The following is a 20,071-nucleotide window of genomic DNA, read 5'->3' on the forward strand; positions in this document are numbered from 1 at the left end:
GGATACCAGAAAGCCAATGCTGTGTTAATGGAAGTAGGGTTTTCAGAACAAAGGAAATAAGTCTCAATGAACCTCAGCCTGGCAGAGCACATCTGGTATATTTTGTCACTAACAAGCACCATGTTTTAAAAGGGACATTCACTATCTGGGACATACCCAGAGGGTGATCAGGGCTATGAAGAGGCTAAAAGCCACATCTCATGGGAACAGGGGAGGAATATGGGTGTTTAGAGAAGGCTTAGGGGAAAGCAAGTTAGCACCTTCAAAGAGCTGAAAGACTATCCTCTGAAAGAGGGATTTGATGTTTTTGGCTACCAAACTCAAGTCAGATTTCAACTCAGTAAAAGAACTTCCTAACATTTAGAATTTTACAAATACAATGTATAGGGCTATAAGTAATGTGGGCTCAGTCTCTGGCATTATTTGGGCAGAAGGACTCTGAGGGCCATCCCACAGGGAGGTGTAGTATATAATGTAGTGATTAAGGGCAATACTCTGTGTAAGACACACCTAGGTTCAAATCTCCACTCTGTCACTTATTAGCCGTTTGATCTTGGCAAATTATTTAACTTCTCTGGGCCTTGGTTTCCCTTTTTATAAAAAATAGGGTTCAGGGGCCAGCCCGGTGGCACAGTGGTTAAGTGTGCATGCTCCGCTTCGGCGGCCCAGGGTTCACTGGTTTGGATCCTGGGTGCAGACCTATGCACCGCTTGTCAAGCCATGCTGCGGCAGGCATCCCACATAAAATAGAGGAAGATGGGCACAGATGTTAGCTCACGACCATCTTCCTCAGCAAAAAGAAGAGGATTGGCGGCAGACGTTAGCTCAGGGCTAATCTTCCAAAAAAAAGAAAAAAAAAAGTACAGTCCAAAGCAGATTGGAGAGCATGGGTCTCCTTGGGTTCTTTACTTCATCCCCACCCTAATGGAAATGCTGTTGCCTCTGCCTGTCCAGCACCTGTTCCCCCTTTTTCTGGTAGTGGACTACAATTCCCCTGCTCTGACTCAGTGTGATTCTGGTGGGCCTGACCCATCAGTGCCTGCCTCCTGGCCCTGGCCCCAGCTGCAGGGAAGGACATGTGACCCAGGCCTGGCCAATCTGGGCACAGCTCAGGGATGAGCAGACAACCCAAGCTGGACCAACTGAGAGTCATTCTCAGTCAGGACTTTCGCTGGAGTCACTACAGGAAAAGGTTTCTTTCTGCAGAGGCCACCAGTCTAGCAGAATATAACCTGGAGCTGCCCAGGAGCCACCTCTGCCACCACATGGGATGAGCCTGCCAGAGAATAAAGCCCACTCTGAGTCAAACAGGGCCAAGAAATGAAAAGAGAAATACTTGATCATTTGAGCTCCTGAATTCAGCTATGCCTGAATCCAGAACAATCCCTTGGAATTTTCAGTTATCTGAGCAATAAATTCTGTTTTGTGCTTAAAGGCCATTTGAGGTGGATTTCTGTCACTTACAACTGAAAGAATCCTGACAAATACAATGGCAAATGCTTATATGGTCATGGGAACTAAATACTGTAAGAACATTTATCTGATGCTATTAAAGACATCCAAGATTGAGGCAATATTAGGGCAAAATACATACGCTTGACGGAAGCACCAAACTACTTAATTTAACATTTTGCAATTCAATTTCTAGCTGAAGGGCAAAGAGATGAATCCTGTCCTCTACGTACCAAAAATGGCACAGAGAGTATGAATCCCCTCTTCCCCTACCTCGGTCCCACAGGAAAACTGGAAGAGCTCCTCACTGATCTCCCTGCCTCTAGTACTGGTTCCTTCCAAACCATCCTCCACAAAGCGGGGCACAGGAAGACTTCGAATCTCAAGACTTCACTGCCCTGCTCAGAATTCTCCAATCCTACAAACTAGAATACAAGCCCCTTAGATTGCCATGTGAGGCTCATCATGTGCTGGCTCTTCCCCTCACATCCAGTCTAATCACCTGATACTCCCTCCTTAGCCCCCCAGAACACCCAAATTCATATTGCCTGCACATGCTCTGCTCTTGCACTTCTGAGCCTGTGCACATGCTCTTCCCTCCGCCTGTAATGGCCTCCTGGCAAACACCTCTCCTTCACAAGCTCCCTCCTCTGTGAAGCCTCTCCCAGAACTCCCTTTCCTATGCTCTTAGGGACAGAGGTCAGAGGCCTCCAGCCAACCCCTACCCTGGGTCCTTTTTCCTTTAGATTCAGAATTGCTAAGTGCATGTCACTGCCTTGCTCAGTTTCAAGGGAGGAAAGTACTGTTCAATTATTCAAATCAAATACCCACAAGAGACTAGGATAAATGCTGAAAATACATGATTACTCACCATCACCTCCCACTGCCCCTGTGTTGGTAAAGCAAAAAATAGAAAGTGAAACATTCTCTTATAAAAACTCCCCAAACTGGTTAAATTCATTTGTTGTACTGGAATTTTGTTCTAGCAACTACTGCTCAAAATATTAAAGGTGATGGGAAAGGGCAATGCCTTGGACTTGTGTTTTTTTTTTTTTTTTTTTGCTGGGGAAGATTAGCCCTGAGCTAACACCTACGCCAATCTCCCTCCACTTTATATGTAGGTCACAGCCACAGCATGGCTGACGAGTGGTGTAAGTCTGCACCGGGGATCTGAACCTACGAACCCAGACTGCCGAAGCAGAGCACACCAACCCTACCCACTGTGCCAGGGGGCCAGCCTGAGATGTTTTTCAAAGTGGGAATTACAATAGCATTTGTTTTAAAATGATTACATCTGTAATTGAGACTACTGATTGTGTGAGCAACAATTTCTTTTTGCATTAGTTTAAAAGATAGGTTTTGTATAATTTGATATGCAAAGATAAATTGTGTGTAATTTGATATGCAATCTTCAGGCATTCAGAGAATAATGTTGAAAACTTAAGCTCTAACATGAAGCAGCCTCATGCTTTACCTAAGAAGATCACAGGTGTGCAATTCTCACTTTCAAATGATGTCTTTTTCTAAACTGCTGCTTATTAGATTTTCCCCCTCTGAGTTTACAAAGACTGCACAAGCTACAAGCTGTCCCAGGCCTGGGCATGTGCACCACCTCTTACAACTGAATGACGGCTTCTAGGAAAATAAACTGGGAGGAGAGCCAAGCATTGCAGGCTCCACTTTATTCCAGCATTATTCCGTCTTTGTTCCAGATCCCACTGTTCCTGTTAAAACTTTCAAAACTCACAGAAACCATTCTGAGCCCTTTAGCTATAATCAAATGTGCAAATGACTTTACCACTCTCTTAGGAGATTTTAATTCTTTGCCTCTCTTGCCAATTCCTGTAGTAAGTGTGGGATTACTGAGATGTTAGTCCTTAGCCTGGTGTTGTGGAAACTTTCAGAACACATTCAAACTCAGTAGGGCCGTCAGTCTTTTTCTGGCTGACACCTGAAGTTTGAGGTATTGGATTCCCTGGGTGCCACTCTAGTAACCTTTCACCTGAGCAGAAGAATTGTGAGTGTCACTATTTGATATTTTCAATTATGAGACTGACTTTTATTCCATTAGGTTTGGGTTCACAGCACAGAAGCATCACACATGTCACTTGGAATCTGGGCTCTCTAGAGGATCTGCTCAGAGCCCACAGATGGGCCGTGGCGGGCAGGGAGACAGAGGTCCAAGAGACTCCTGGAATCTTTGTGTGAGCATTTTTCTCAGGAGAGGATAGGATACTCAGCCTTCATCTAGTTCTCAAATGGGCCTGTAACCCACTTGATTAAGAATTGCTCTCTAAATGTATTTTATGAACATTAATTATGTTCTACCTACCCATTGTGAGGCAAATGTGAGACTTATTTCACTCTGTTAGTAAAATTCACGAGATAAATCTCACATCTGCCTCACGATATTTAAAGAAATAGCCTTTTAAAGTTTCACTATTTTAACATGCAAAGTAAGGAGACTGCAACTTTATTTGGCATTCACAGCAGTCTGGTCTATCTAAAGTATTTACCTCCACTCTGGGCTGTTTCCAACAAAACAGAGTGCTTATCATGGGGCTGCGAGCTCACCAGCAGGATGATCTTGAAAAAGGTCTCCTCAACAATCTTGGCTGGGAGTCTTCACAAGTTATAGGAGACTAGGTGAACTGACCAGGTGATCTTTTGGAACCTGAAACTTGAGACAATTCTAAACCTCTCCCTTGTATGGATTACAGTCTTCTATTTGTAAATGGAGGATTCAAGGACTTTTTTCACTGAATTACTCAAATGTTTTTATCTGGCACTAAAATATTTAAAGGTTGTCCTAAAAAGGACACAGCAAAAACCCTCCTCCTGGCTGCACCTGAAAGGAGTTGAAGTAGGAGGTGGCAGAAGGCAGGGCACTGGATTACACCAGAAAGGGGAAAACGTTATCCATTGAGCACTTTCTTTCTCAAGTCGACACACGGACCAGACAACCATCCATCAGCCCTGAAAAGGGCTCAGGGATCCTAAGGAATCTGGGGACCACACTCTGAGAACTACTATACTACTCCAAAGTTGGAGTGTATTTTTCCTGTCCATGTTTTAAAAATTCCTACAATAAATATATGCATCCATAAGCAAGACAGAACATTATTCTGGGTGTTTTTAAAGTTCTACACACACAGTAGCATACCATACTTATTCTTCTATAACTTCTTCTTTCACTCAACTTTAAATTTCTGAAGGTTATCCAATTTGATACATGTAAGTCTAGGTCATTCCTTTTAACTGTTGTATAGTATTCCATTGTGTGGCTAGATCTCTATTTGTCCATTTCCAAACTGATGAACATTTAGATTGTCTCTCATTTTTCCCTTTTACAAACAATGCTTCAACAAAAGTCCTTGGGTAATGCGCAAGAACACATCATTACCATATATATCTAGACCTGGACCTCTTGGGTCATAGGGTATGCATTAGCTTCAGTTTCATCAATATCTCCAAATTGTTTTCTAAGGTGATTATACCAATTAATAGTCTAACTTACATTCTATGGCATAGACTACTAGCTAATCACTAACTGAATTTCCTCTTCCTCCTAGGCATTCAGCTATATTACATTCTTCATCCTCCCTTGCAGTTAGATGTGACCATGTGTTTGAGTTCTAGCCAAAGGAATGTGAGTGGAAGTGAAGTACACAACTTCCATGCCTTGGCCGTAAAACTCTCTCATAAACAATCTTCCATACCCTTTCCTGACCCACCAGCTGGATGTCAACATCAAGGGTAACCTCAGGAGCTTCACATTGAAGATGCCAGAGCCAATGGTAGCCCAAGTCTCTGGATGACACCTCTACTGACCTGGACCCACACTAGGCTGTTTTATGAGTGAAAAATAAACTTCTGTGTTTAGTCAATGAAATTTCAGGCTTTGTTTGTTATAGCAGTTAGTCTGTCTTAATTAACACATTTTCCTATGAGTAGGGTATGAGAATTACCCCTTCTCTACAACCTTCCCAACACTTAGAATTATGCTTTATAATTGTCAATCTGTCAGTCTGAATTTACTGTTTTGATTTGCTTTACTTTCTCAGATTACTAGTGAGGTTGAGCCATCATTTCACATATTAATTAGTTTCCTCTTCTGTGAATTGCTTGTATTGTAGAATACAATCATAGAAATATAATACATAAAATTACTATAAATGATGAAGGGAATCAACTTAATTAAAGGGAAACCGTGAAAGAGGAGAGTTGGACTTAAAATATTTTTTGGTTATTCTGGAACTTCTCTTTGCTATTAAGAGAAGTAATGAAAAGAGAATATTCACAAACCCAGAAGCTAAGCAATGATGTCACCTGCTATCTAACCAAACTGAAACAAGCTCTCAAGTAAGATTGAAACTTGAATCCAATCAACTAAATAAGTGGCTGGTTCCCCAAAGATTCTCTCAGGACTAAGCTTCTGTATTAGTTATTTATTGCTGCATAAAAAATCACCCCAAAACTTACTCTAAAAATTGAGAACTCTAGTTCCAGTAGTTTGGGGTTTTCTATGGCACTTCTGTCTGCAAATAATGATCATCTCTATACCTCTCATTTCTTTTTTTTTTTTTTTGAGGAAGATTAGCCCTCAGCTAACTACTGCCAGTCCTCCTCTTTTTGCTGAGGAAGACTGGCCCTGAGCTAACATCCATGCCCATCTTCCTCTACTTTATATGTGGGACGCCTACCACAGCATGGCTTTTGCCAAGCGGTACCATGTCCGCACCCGGGATCGGGACCGGCAAACTCCAGGCCGCCAAGAAGCGGAACGTGTGACCTTAACTGCTGCGCCACCGGGCCGGCCCCTACCTCTCATTTCTTTTTCATGTCTGTTACGTGGGTCACTATTACAATGCTGAATAGAAGGAGTGATAGTGAGGATCTCAGACGTTCCTGACTTTAAAGATATTTTTTCCAATCTTTCACCAATACTTTAGTTATGATGTTTGTAGGTTATTTTTTTAAGATTATCTTTTATCAGGATAATAAAATTCCCATGATAGCCTAGTTTGCGAAGAGGTGCTTTTAAAAAATTATTTATAGATGCTGAATTTTATCAAATGCTTTTCTACATCTATTGAGATGATCACATGATTTTTCTCCTTTAATTTCTTAATGTGGTAAGTTACATTAAGAGATTTTCTTACAGTAAATGTCCTTGTATTCCTGGGTAAACTCCACTTGATCATGATGTACCTTTTTATACATTGCTGGATTTTATTAGTATTCTACTTTGTATTTCTGCATCAATATTCATAGGTGAATTTCCTCCATAAATATTATTTTTCATATGTCTTGTTCGACTGTGGTATCTTGGGATACTGGTCATATAAAAGGAGTTGGGAGTTAACCCTCTTTATCTTTTATCTGAAAGTTTATTTAAGATAGGGGTTATCTGTTGATCCCTTGCCCCTTCTCATTCCATTGTGGTCACGGGGCAAAACTCTAGCTCTGGTTAAATCTGACTCTTCGCCTACTCTAGGGGTGCACCTGTGCAGCTAAATGTGGCTGGAGAAAAACACACAGCCATACTGATTGAACTCACTCAAAATTAATGACCCCTAGCACTGTCCAACAATCATACTGGAAATCCCTGGTCCATCATTCCCTTCTTCTCCTAAAGGACTATTTCAAACCTTCTCCTCTTTCTTCAAACCTCCGGTAACTCCTCCCTATCTTCCCTCTCAGCTAATGACCATGCCTCGTGTTTCGATGAGAAAGTAGAAACAACTGAGAGAGACCATGGTGCCCATGTACCCTGCCTTCCCTCTTGTTTTAACAGATGAACTCTCTGTGCTCCTCTCTAAGGTCACCCACCACATGTGTGCTACACTCCAGCCCTCTTACTCACTCGAGCACTTTGCTCCAGTAATTCTCACTCTGCTTCTCCTCAGTCTCCCTTGGTGGCTCCTCCTCAGCTTCTGGATCTCTCCATTTTTGGAAAGCTCCTCTTTGAACATCATCTCTTTTCTGTTTATACTTACTCCTGTGATTTCATAAAGCCTCATGGCCTTTTAAACACTACATATATACCAATAACTCCCGGATTTTTATCTCCAGCTCAGACCTCTTCCTTGACTTCTAGACTCATATATTCAACCGCCTACTTACCATTTCTACTTGGACGCCTAATGGGTACCTCAGACTTAAGAAACTCCTTATCTTCCTCCCCAAACTTGCTCCTCTACAATCTTCTCATCTCAGTAAATGGCAATTCCATCCTACCGGTTGTCAAGCCAAAAAGCTTGGCGTCATTCTTGACTTCTTTATTTCTACACATCTTAGAGCCAATCCACCAGTAAGTCCTATTATCTCTATCTTTAAAATTTCCCCCAAATTCCACTACTCCCAGCTGTCTCCACTGCCCCCACCCTTGTCTGAGCCATCATGCTCCAGCTGCAGAAGCTTCCTAACTGGTCACCTTGCTACCCTCCTTTGCTCCTTACAGTCAATATTCCATGCAGCTAGTGAAGTGAGATTTTTCAAACACTATTCAGATGTCATTCATCTGCTCAAAAGCCTCTCATGGCTTCCCTTCCCACTCAGAATAGAAGCCAAATTCCTTCACTTTCAAAGATGAATGAATACATAAACCTCTTTATGTTCCTTGGTCCTAGTCTATAAACCCATCTTGGACTAGGACTTTTTTCGACTCATTCAATTTCTTTAATGGTTATAGGTCTAACTAAGATTTAATTTTTTCTTGGGTTAACATTGGTAACGTTTATCAAGAAAACTGCCCATTTACATTTTCAAATTTAATGCCCAAAATTATTCACAGTATTTTTCCATCTTCCATTTTCTCCTAATATTCTTTATTTGTCCCTCCTCCCCTGTTCCCATCAACCCTGCCAGAAGTTTATCTATTTAATTAGTCTTTTCTAAAAAACAGCTTTCGGTTTTGTCAATCTTTATTATTTGTTTTATATTATATTAATTGTTGCTCCTATCTTATTATTTCTTTTCTTCTATTTTCTTGGGTGCATTCTGTTGACCTTTTCTCAATCTTGAGTTCACTATTTTTTAAATCTTTCCTCTTTTCTAATATATAGATTTCAGGATACAAATTTCTTTTCAAATCCCACTTTAGCTATATCCCATAAATTTGTATATTTGGAATGCTTTTGTTGTTATTCAGTGCTAGACATTTCATAATTTCTATTATAATTTATTTTTAGATCCATGACATATATATGTGTGTGTGTGTGTGTGTGTCGGTATATACATATAATATATATATATCCATGACCTATTTAGATATATTTAGAAGTGGGCTTAGTAAGATTCCAAACATATTTGGGGGGCTTTAGCAGTCATTTTGTATTGCTAATTTTCTTGCATTTTGGCCAAAAAATGTGGTGCGTATAAAGTTGATTCCTCAGTAATTTTTGAGACTTCCTTCATACCCTAATTTGTAATGAATTTTTGAAAAATATACTTTGCAAGGCTGAAACAAATAAGTATTCTCTATTGGCGGGGTGCAGAGTTCTACATATGTATGCTTGATCAAGTTTCTTTCTTATGGTGCTCAAATTTTCTATGTCCTAATTATTTCTCTGCTTGAACTATTAGTATCTGAGAGAGGGGAGTTGTAAAATTCCCACTATGATTATGGATATGTTAACTTCTCCTACAATTAGGTCAAGTTTTGCTGTATACATTTTGAAGCTATGTTGTTAGTATTCTGTGGATTTAAAACTGCTTTATTTTCTTGGTGAATTATCCTTTTATCATCTAGTAATAACATTCTTTATCCCTAATAACTTTTTAAATTTCAAAAATCTACTGTTTGATATTAGTACAAGTCCACCAGTTTCTTTTTGGTTAGCATTTGCTAGTATATCTTGTCCCACTAAATTACTTTCAACCTTTCAGTATCCTATTTTAGGTTTTATCTCTTATAAACCACATATATCTTTTTAAAAAATTTGTTAATCAAGAAGAAATAAAGAATCTGAATAGACGGATCACAAGTAAAGAGATTGAAACAGTAATCAAAAACATCCCAAAAAATAAAAGTTCAGGACCAGACAGCTTCTCTGGAGAATTCTACCAAACATCCAAAGAAGATTTATTACCTATCCTTCTCAAACTATCCCAAAAAATTGAGGAACACAGGAAAAAATTCCTAACATATTCTACGAGACCAACATCACCCTAATACCAAAGCCAGACAAGGACAACATAAAGAAGGGAAATTACAGGTCAATATCGCTAATGAACATAGATGCAAAAATCCTCAACAAAATATTGGCAAACTGAATACAGTAATACATTTAAAAGATCATACACCATGATCAAGTGGAATTCATACCAGGGACACAGGGATGGTTCAGTATCTGCAAATCAATCAATGTGATACACCACATTAACAAAATGAGGAACAAAAACCACATGACAATCTCAATAGACACAGAGAAAGCATTTGACAAGATCCAACATCCATTCATGACAAAAAACTCTCAATAAAATGGGTATAGAAGGAAAGTACTTCAACGTAATAAAGGCCATATATGACAAACCCACAGCAAACATCATACTCAATGGGAAAAAACTGAAAGCCATCCCTCTGAGAACAGGAACAAGACAAGAGTGCCCACTCTCATCACTCTTATTCAACATAGTACTGGAGGTTTTGGCCAGAGCAATTAGGCAAGAAAAAGAAATAAAAGGAATTCAAATAGGCAATGAAGAATTGAAACTCTCACTGTTTGCAGATGACATGATTTTATATATAGAAAACCCCAAAGAATACATTGGAAAACTATTAGAAATAATCAACAACTACAGCAAAGTTGCAGGGTACAAAGTCAACTGACAAAAATCAGTGGCATTTCTATACTCCAATAACAAACTAACACAATGAATAACTCAAGAATACAATCCCATTTACAATCGCAACAAAAAGAATAAAATATCTAGGAATAAATTTAACCAAGGAGGTGAAAGACTTATACAAGGAAAACTATAAGACATTACTAAAAGAAATTGATAATGAGATAAAGAAATGGAAAGATATCCATGCACATGGATTGCAAGAATAAACATAGTTAAAATGTCCACACTACCTAAAGCAATCTACAGATTCAAAGCAATCCCAATCAGAATCCCAATGACATTCTTTACAGAAGTAGAACAAAGAATCTTAAAATTCATATGGGGCAACAAAAACCCCCCAAATAACCAAAGCAATCCTGAGAAAGAAGAACAAAGGTGGTGGCATCGCAATCCCTGACTTCAAAACATATTACAAAACTATAGCAATCAAAACAGCATGGTACTGGTACAAAAATAGGCACACAGAGCAATGGGACAGAATTGAAAGCCCAGAAATAAAACCACACATCTATGGACAGCTAATCTTCGACAAGAACATACAATGGAGAAAGGAAAGCCTCTTCAATAAATGGTGATGGGAAAACTGGACAGCCACATGCAAAAGAATGAAAGTAGACCATTATCTTTCTTCATACACAACAATAGACTCAAAATGGACCAAAGACTTGAAGGTAAGACCTGAACCCATAAAACTTCTAGAAGAAAATATAGGCAGTACACTCTTTGACATCAGCCTTAAAAGGATCTTTTCGAATACCATGTCTTCTCAGACAAGGGAAACAAAAGAAAAAATAAACGAGTGGGACTTCATCGGACTAAAGAGCTTCTAGAAGGCAAAGGAAACCAGGATCAAAATGAGAAAACCCACCAAGTAGGAGAAAATATTTGCAAATCATATATCCAACAAGAGGTTACTCTTCATAATATATAAAGAACTCACACAATTGAACTACAAAAAGACAAACAACTCAATCAAAAAGTGGGCAGAGGATATGAACAGACATTTTTCCAAAGAAGATATACAGATGGCCAATAGGCAAATGAAAAGATGCTCAACATCACTAATCATCAGGGAAATGCAAATCAAAACTACACTTAGATATCACCTTATGCCCATTAGAATGGCTATTAATCACCAAGACAAAAAATAAAAAATGTTGGAGAGGATGTGGAGAAAAGGGGACCCTCATACGCTGCTGGTGGGAATGCAAACTAGTGCAGCCACTATGGAAAATAGTATGGAGATGTCCCAAAATATTAAAAATAGAAATACCATATGACCCAGCTATCCCACTTCTGGGTATTTATCCAAAGAACATGAAATCAACAATACAAAGAGACTTATGCACCCCAGTGTTCATTGCAGCATTATTCACAACAGCCGAGACGTGGAAGCAACCCAAGTGCCCGTCGACTGATGAATGGATAAAGAAGATGTGGTATATGTGTACAATGGAATACTACTCAGTCATAAAAAAGACAAAATCATCCCATTTGCAACCACATGGATGGACTTTGAGGGTATTACATTAAGCAAAATAAACCAGACAGAGAAAGACAAACACCATATGATTTTGCTCATTTGTGGAATATAAACAAACTTACAGACAAAGAGAACAGGTTAGTGGTTACCAGGGGGAAAGGGCTTGGGCCATAGGCACAAGGGGTGAAGAGGCACATTTATATGGTGTCTGACAAAGAATAATGTACAACTGAAATTTCACAATGTTATAAACTATTATGACCACAATAAAAATATGTTAATAATTTCTATTATCTGGCTAATTTAAGCATTTACATTTCTTGTGATTACTAATATAGTTGGACTTATTTCAGTCTTCTTGTTTTGTCCTTTACACTTACTATGCTTTGGTTTGTTTTGTTTTCCTTCCCTCTCTCCTCAAACACTCTTTTCCTTCCTTCTCTTGGAATGATCAAATTTTCTTTATTCCTTCATTAAGTTATATATTCCATTTATATCACTTAAGTGGTAATGCTTAAATATGAACTCTTGACTTAAAATATCTAATACCTCTATCCTTCCTTCTTAACATGATAAGGGCCTTAGAATGCTTTAACCCCAGTCTCCTCTCATTCTTCTGCCATGTTATTTTCTAGTATTTAATCATATCTTTTTAAAACTTTCCCCCAAATTAGTCTTTCTTATTGTCACTATTTGTTCCATACTCCATGTTTTAGTTACCCTATTCTTCTCATTTTAAACTCCATTGCCACTAAACAGCAATTTTTAGTTACTGTCCTGGTCTCTTAATTGTCTGCTTTTTATACGAAATATTCTTTAGTTACAGTGAACACTCCCTTGATCATTATTTTTCTTTCTGATCCATATGCTCTTATCACCACTTCGTACTTAACATTTTTATTAATGAGCCTTCCAACAGAGCTGATATTGAAGAAACATATGAAGTTAGTATTGGGGCCAAAATAAATTTAGGAGTTTCTTTTGTTTTTTAAGTTAATAAATATTTGAAGAAACTCCCTAGATTGTATATTTATACTCTCTCTATTTACAAAACCAAACCTGCAAAAAGACCCTTTTATAAACATATCTCTTTCCTTTAGTGTCTTAAAGATTCAAATAATATTTAGTAGCAAGTATATTTGGAAAATGACTAATGGAGAAAGTACTTCTCTTTCACAGATGCAGAAAAAAGAATTAGTTGACACGCTAGCTACAATGAACAAACTACTGGATCTAACAGAATGATTGAGTTTGACATATTAAACACTGAATGATTTCTAAGAAGTGAAATCAGTGTAAGTTGATCTTCATTTAAAAAGCAAATGAGAAACTGAGTTCAGAGCTTGTAACAGCTGACACCGAAAAATGCCTCATAAACATCTGCACATATCTACAGGAGATGGGGAGATACAGCACCAACTTTAGAAATCACTAGTCCAGCTCATTTTTTTATTGTGGTAAAATATGCATAACATAAAATTGCTCATTCATTTTTAAAGTGGGTAGGTGACCTGCCTAGGATCACTCAGAAAAGATGACGAGGCCCTAAATGGGTTAGGGCTCTACGACTGTGAAGACGAGCTGCTGGGGCGGGATGGGTGCGAGGCAGAAGGTAGGAAGGAGTGCAACTCTGCACGTGCAGGCTCATGGGAGTTCCCAGCAGAAGGCACTTGGAGGATTTCGGTTAGCCAAAAGAGTTTGATGATGCAGCCAGCACGAGAAAAGAGGGCAAACATAGGGACTTCTCACCAACTACCCCCAAATTAAATACAACTAAAGGCTCAGACAACTTTTCTTTAATCATTAAAATGTTGGAGAGGAAAGTCCAACGCTGCGGATTTGCTTTGATGAGAAAACAGTTCTTTTGCTCCTGAGGGAAGACAAGCCTGGATCAATAGCTGGGTCATTAGGATGGCTGAGAGCCTACAGGAAGTATTTTATCAACAAGGCCTTAAGGGGACCTCTCATGTGCCTGGAGCACTGCTTGATACAAAAGGAACAAACTGGTGAGGTCTCTGTGCTTAAGGATCGCACCGCATCAATGGGGAGACATAATTATGTTCAAAGATCAGAAAGCAATTAGTAGCTGTATCAGGGCATTCAGGAAAGGGAGCGTGATGGCCCAGGGTGGTGAGGCAAGGACGTGTGGCCTGGCAATGTGTGGCCTAAATCAGAGTCATAACACCACCTATAGCATTCACTATTTACTGATTGCCTACTGGGTCCCAGGCAACATACAGGGCAATAACTTTTTCTTCACAATATCTCAGTGGAGACAGGTGTTATTATCCCCATTTTACAGATGAGGGCTTGGACTCAGAGGTTGAGTAAAGATTACATATGTCATTCAAGGCAGAGCTAGGGGTTCAACCCCAGGTGTGACACAAGAAGCAAGCTCCATACAGCCCCTTCCACCACAGTAATGAAGAGAAAGGCCTCTCAACTCGGATTTTAAAACACTTTGTAGATGTAATTATAATATATTCCAAAGAGGAAGGCAAAAAATAACCTCCATTTGCCTGCCTACTCGTTCTTCAGTTCTCATTCTGGAACATCATCTCTTCCAGGGCTCCTCCTCTGCTCCCCAAACTGGGCTAAACTCCCCAAATAAGGACCATAATCCTTTGTGCCCATTTCAAAAGCCAATAAGCCAAAAAGCCAATAAGCTCTGAAAATTTAAAGTGTTTGCAGCAAGCTCGTTCAGTGGCAAAAGATAACGTGAACTGATGTGAAACTACTTGCTGTCCTTTACTTTTCCTACTCAGTGTGAACAGTCACATTCTGACGTGGGAATAATAATGTGTTTGATTAAGGGGTGCTGCCCACTGAAGTTATTATAGAATATATAATATATGTATATTACCTTTCTAAAATTTGGACATTTCTGACTTGCAAACCACATCTGGCCCCAAGGGTTTCAGACAAGGGACTCTGGACCTATACCTTACGCATAAATTTCTCTGCATTACAAGCACTTGTTCTTCTTTGTAAGCCCAGCATCTGACAGAGTGCCTTGCATATAATAGGTACACAATAAATATTTCCCGAACGAGGAAACTAAGCTGAGAAACTGGCTAAGTAGGGAAAATGCTCAGTGGCTTGGGAGTAACCATTGCTCCCAACTTGCATGCCGGGCCTCTAACCATGGAATGCTACTTCCTTCTCCGACACGGAGGTCCTATAAATAGTTGCTGTTGATTGAGGGCAAGCAACATAGATGCTGTCTTCAATAGGAATAAAAATAGTCCAGTGGTCTTACGTGATGGGCCATTAGCCCAGTAATACAAAACAGCAGGCATATTCACACCACAGACCACATGGGCAGCCTCACAGGTGCCCTTGAACTTGGAAGTAGAAGACGTGCATTTGGGTCTCCCTACTACATGCAGTAACCCTTTTGGCCTGCAGTTTTCTCAAGTGTAAAATAGCAACTAGGGTAAGCCCTACGACCCTCGCAGGTGGGTCTCCTAACAAGGTAACTCATGGGATGGGCGGCAGCAGTCGCTTAACACTCCAGAGTGGGATGCAAACCTCAGGAGCTTCTTTGCGCTTGTCTACTGCCCTCGCAGTCCAGAGTTCACCATCATCATTCAGTGCGCTCTGTCCAACCTACACACACCTCCTCCCTCACCCGAAAGAAGCAGAGGCAATGCAAAAAGACGCATTTTGTACTAGGGCACCCAGGGAGCTCTTTCTGTCTTCGGTCCCAAACAGTGGTCAAAGAATTCGGCAAAGAGGAGCCGCACAGCCCTTCGGTCTCCTGACTCGTAAAGAGGACGGGGTGGGGGTAACTACCGGCCAGCAAGGACTGGATTTAAAGAGGAAACCCCTGAACTGCAGTCTCAGGACACGAAAGGGGACTGGGTAGAGAATGTGCCACGAGAGATTAGCGCGGGGTGGCCCCTCCTTACCTGATAGCACAGAATGGTCTGCTGCACCAGCCGCGCGTATCCGTCCAAGCGAACCCCGGAATTGCTTCTGCTCCTCATCTCCGCGAGGCTCCCGGGGCCGCGGCGCCCGACCTGCTGCGCGGAGGTGGGACACCAGGGCTGCAGCCGCCAAGACGGCCTGGTTCCCAAATAGTTAGAGCCTCAGTCGGTTTTCGGGATGGAACTCGACAGTAGGAGGTCGGAACTTTTTAAAATGATAGAACCAAAGTTCGATTGGAAAGCAAGCCAACCAGCGTTTTCGCACAGCTAGAAGGCGCGGGGGCGGCCACAGGGGCTAGCGCTACGGCGGCCCCGCCTGGACCAGGCGCGCAGCGCTCCCGACGTTCGCGGGTCCCACACGGCCCCGCGGGAGAAGAGGGGAACCGGGTTCTGGGAGTGGGGCGCCGATGCCCCAGCCGAGACTTTTTTGTCTTCAGGCGGTCCGGCGGAGGCCCCCGGGCGGGCTGCCAAGCCTATCCCACCCGCCGGCCCCGGCCCACGCAGCCCCGCCCCGCCCCCGGCGCGGAACGGAACACTCCGAGGCCCCGCCTGAGGGGGAAGAAAAAAGGGGTGGCCCGCGGAAGCAGCAGAGAGCTTGACTCCGGACGGGAACTAGTTTGCATCCCTGAGCCCTTTACCTCCCCGCCGGCCGTTCACCCCAAGTGGAAGCTGGAGAAACAGGCCCTTCCGCGGCGGCCACCTGGACGCCCTGGACCCGCCCTCGGCCCCGCCCCTGGGCCCGCCTCCGGCTCCGCCCCTGGCGCGGAGCGGAACCCGCGGAGCGGGCCTGAGGAGGAAGGTAAGGGGACCGCTCCTCTAGGGACCCGGAACGCTCCTAACACCGTGCGTCGCTTGCGGCCCCGCCCTGCGATGAGCTCACAGTCAGGTCCCTGGCCCCGCCCCCAGATACGCCCCCGCAGCGGATCCGAGCCCTCCGAGCAGGGGATGAGGCTGCCTCATCATCCAGCGGCCCGGAGAAGGCCCCGGGGCAGGGTAGCCAAGCTCACCAGAGGCGGGAGAAATAGGGCCCCCCACTGCAGCCGCTTGGGCGCCCCTCCGCGGGCCGCGTCTCCGCTGCCGAGCGGAAGCCGAGTAGCGGGGCACAGCCGGGAAGGGAAAGGGGGCGACCGGGGCAGGGTCCCCCAGCTGCCCCCGGCGCCTGCAGCCTCGCCCCTAATCACCTGGGCGCCGCTCACCAGGCCTGCAGTCCATCTCCTACAGGCCTACAACTTGCAAGTTGGCATTACAGTTGCTCATGGCCGCAAATTACCTACAGTTCACAATCTTTGGCCCAGTATTCATTTTCCACCAAAATCTGCCCCTATATGAATTCTCCTGGACACCTTGGCCAATGTAATCATTTGCACAAGCTTCTTTGCTAGTCTCCATGCGTTTACTGTACGCTTGACAACGTGAGCCCTTCTCCTCCTTGCCTATCTCAAGCCTATCTTTTCTTTAAGGGCTAGCTCACCTCCTGCCTCCCCATTCTCTGAATTCCCATAACAATTTCTTTAGTAAGAACTTAGATCTTGGAGTCAGTTCAAAGTGAGTTCAAATTCCAGTTCTGCCATTTACACAGCAGTGTGGACTTCAGTATGCTGTTTTAGTTGTTTGAAATTCAATATTCTCATCTGTAAAATGGGGATAATAATAGCACCTACCTCCTAGGGTGACTCTGATCAAGAGGATGAATGTAAAGCCCTTAGCACCATGCCTGACTTATAGAAAAGTACTTCATAAATCATAGCTGTTTTCATCATCATTTGACACTAACATATTGCCTCATATTGTTATTTTTGTTTTCATGTGAAGTATGTTTTTCTAAGTGGATTGTAAGTATTCACTGAAACAGTCTTTGCTATCTCCTACCATGCCTGGTACAGTGTTGAGCACGTAGTTGTAGCTCAATTAGTGTTGAAAGAAAGAAAATTAGTCCTGCTCAGCTGGGTCCCCTATGTACAGTCCTTAATTAAGTTCATTTTAGAAATTTCATAACATAAATCTCTGTCGCTCAACTAAAGCACCAAACCCCTCATTATCTCACATACTATTTGGCTCTTAAATTATGCAGCAATCCATGTGATGTGCTTCCATGCAGAATTTGCTATGGTCTAGAGGTAAATAAAACGAGACATTGTTATCACCATTAAAGCTCTTTTGGAATCTGACTGTGTACTCTTAACGAGAACTCTCATGCATTCTTCTGCATCTAAAAGCTGGGATCATTGCTTCTTTTCATTACTGCTTTTGTTCACACTGAATGCTTCTTCAAGAGTCCATTTTGCAGCCATGGGGGAAATAACTGATGACCTTTGCTCATTACCTGGCATTTCCATCCAGTATAGAAACATTTTCAGTTTCTTATCTCATTCTTCGTAAATTCTGCTATACAAACATGCACCCCTTTCGGTGTGTAGCCAGCCTACATTCTTAGGCTTTGATCTATGCTTTAATACATATTATCATATAAGCTACTGTTTTCAATAAGCTTGAAATTCAGATAAAACCAAGAAGGAAAGCTACTTTTTAGCTTTTAAATTTCCAAGTGAACTTTAGTGATTCATTTTGGACTAGAAGCTGTGCTATATAAAAACCAGACTCGTATCTTAGTATCCTATGTCCCTGAAATACAAAACCTCTATATCTTCGTTCCCAGATGCATGAAGCCTTTCTCTGGTTGTGACCCAATATAAACCTGTCTCCAAGTCATTTCTCAAACATTTGTGAGGAATCAGATATGGAATGTGATGGGGTATGTTGTTGTTTCTGAAGCTGATTCATGATCTTCATAAGGATGAAAACCCAAAACTGGACCCTAGAGTGATACCTTGTATGACCCTTCTGACCCCAGCCAGAGGGTCTGCTCATTGTTCTGCCACAGGGGCTTCTGCCAAGGAAGTTCCCAGAGAGCCACATGTCACTGTCCAAAGTGGAAACCAACAAATGTTTGTCCTGGAGGATTCAGGTCTTTGACTCTAAAGAAAAGCACTCCATCTTTGACATAGAGGAGAGGGTCCATTCTGAATCAATTAGCTGAAAATAGCCAATTTGCCAAATTTAGTTACTTCTATGGCAATTTAATTTTAGTTAACTGGAAATCATTTTGTTTTTCATCACAATATTTTAAAGAATGTTGAATTTGCCTCTGTTTCAGCTTCCTGTAGCTAGTTGGAAACTGAGCAGTAAAGAGAGGAAACACCAGGGAGCATAAGATTTCTTCATAGTGAAGAATATATTTATAAATATATTTAAAAGAATATATTCTGGAAGAGGGTATTCAATTTTTGTCTGCCTCAACTTTTTGATGTTGTACCTAGAGGCTGAGGTGAAAAGAAAAAAGAATATACTGATAAGAATTCTTCCCATCCATGTTCTTAAGTCCACTCAGTCTTTCCTTTTCCTGTCCTCAGCCTCCAACCGCAGCAGCAAGCAGCTGAGGCAGAGACAAACTAAATAGTCCTTAAAATGCTGTTATGGAGACAAAATGACAACACACTAGTCCATTTGGTAAATTGCTCATTCACTAAATTAGTTCTTCATCGAAATGGCCTTCAACAAACTCACCTGTCTCCTAAGTGACCTCGTCAGACACAACCCAGTATCCCAAATGAAGCCATTTCACCATTTTTGCTGAGAACAATCATGATGCTGCTCATTGAAGTTATGCAAACACTACTGATTGCAGTGTGTTTTGGGAAAAAACTTCTCGAATGTTCTGAGGAAATACTTCTTCAAATACTGGCCACTGCTGTGACACTCCTTGCCTCCTCATATTGGCACCACTTCTGTCTCCTTCAGTAGAGTCTTAGATTGTGGGAACAATTTTAAACCCAAAGGAGGATGCTTCTCAGGAACATTCTCTCTGCCCTGCCCTTCGCTGTCTGAAGTAAAAAAGTAGACAAGAGAATTTGGCTTAAGGACTGCAGCCCAGACACAAAAGACAATAAGAAAATAAGGGAGGGGGCGGGATCTAAAAGACATAGGACATTGTGCATCCTTTTGTGTGTACACTTTGGTTACATAATCTGCTTCAGGAGATTTGGTTTCTGAGATCTTGCCTCCCAAATCTAGACTATCTCACCACTTTCCTCATCAATTTAGTACTCAACATCTTTGAGGCAGCTGAGCATCGGGGAAGGAGAGATTGCTCAGAGAACTCTTGTGGAGTTGAGGCCAGCTTCCATGTTTGTGGCTTTCCTGTGCTCCCCAGAAACCCCAAATCCTGTCCTCACCTTCTTGAAATTCTGTTTGATGCTGAGGAAGCAGACACTTGGAGGGGATCCAAATCTGGGGCTTGTGTGGGCCAACGGCAACATGTGTTAAAGAGATAATCTTGAAAGAGTAAGGGAAAAAT

General features: G+C 41.7%; 1 protein-coding gene across 10 annotated transcripts in view; it reads right to left on the minus strand.

Moving 5' to 3' along the window:
* The window catches only part of PHKA2 (phosphorylase kinase regulatory subunit alpha 2), a 75,856-nt gene extending 59,350 nt beyond the window's left edge, over positions 1–16,506 (minus strand). For 3 of the 10 annotated variants that reach the window (XM_070258027.1, XM_070258026.1, XM_023633746.2), the window contains exons 1-2: positions 16,356–16,495; positions 15,700–15,922 (exon numbers count right to left, since the gene is read on the minus strand). In XM_070258027.1, coding sequence (XP_070114128.1) covers positions 15,700–15,777 — 78 coding nt within the window. In that variant the 5' untranslated portion in view covers positions 15,778–15,922; positions 16,356–16,495. Of the gene's footprint in view, positions 1–15,699; positions 16,254–16,355 lie in introns of those variants that run through there. The other 7 variants (XR_011434957.1, XM_023633747.2, XM_070258030.1 and 4 more) reach the window with 4 other exon arrangements.
* Between the last annotated feature and the right edge of the window lie 3,565 nt (positions 16,507–20,071).

Source organism: Equus caballus, chromosome X, assembly GCF_041296265.1.
Source record: "Equus caballus isolate H_3958 breed thoroughbred chromosome X, TB-T2T, whole genome shotgun sequence".
In the NCBI taxonomy this organism is placed as follows: domain Eukaryota; kingdom Metazoa; phylum Chordata; class Mammalia; order Perissodactyla; family Equidae; genus Equus; species Equus caballus.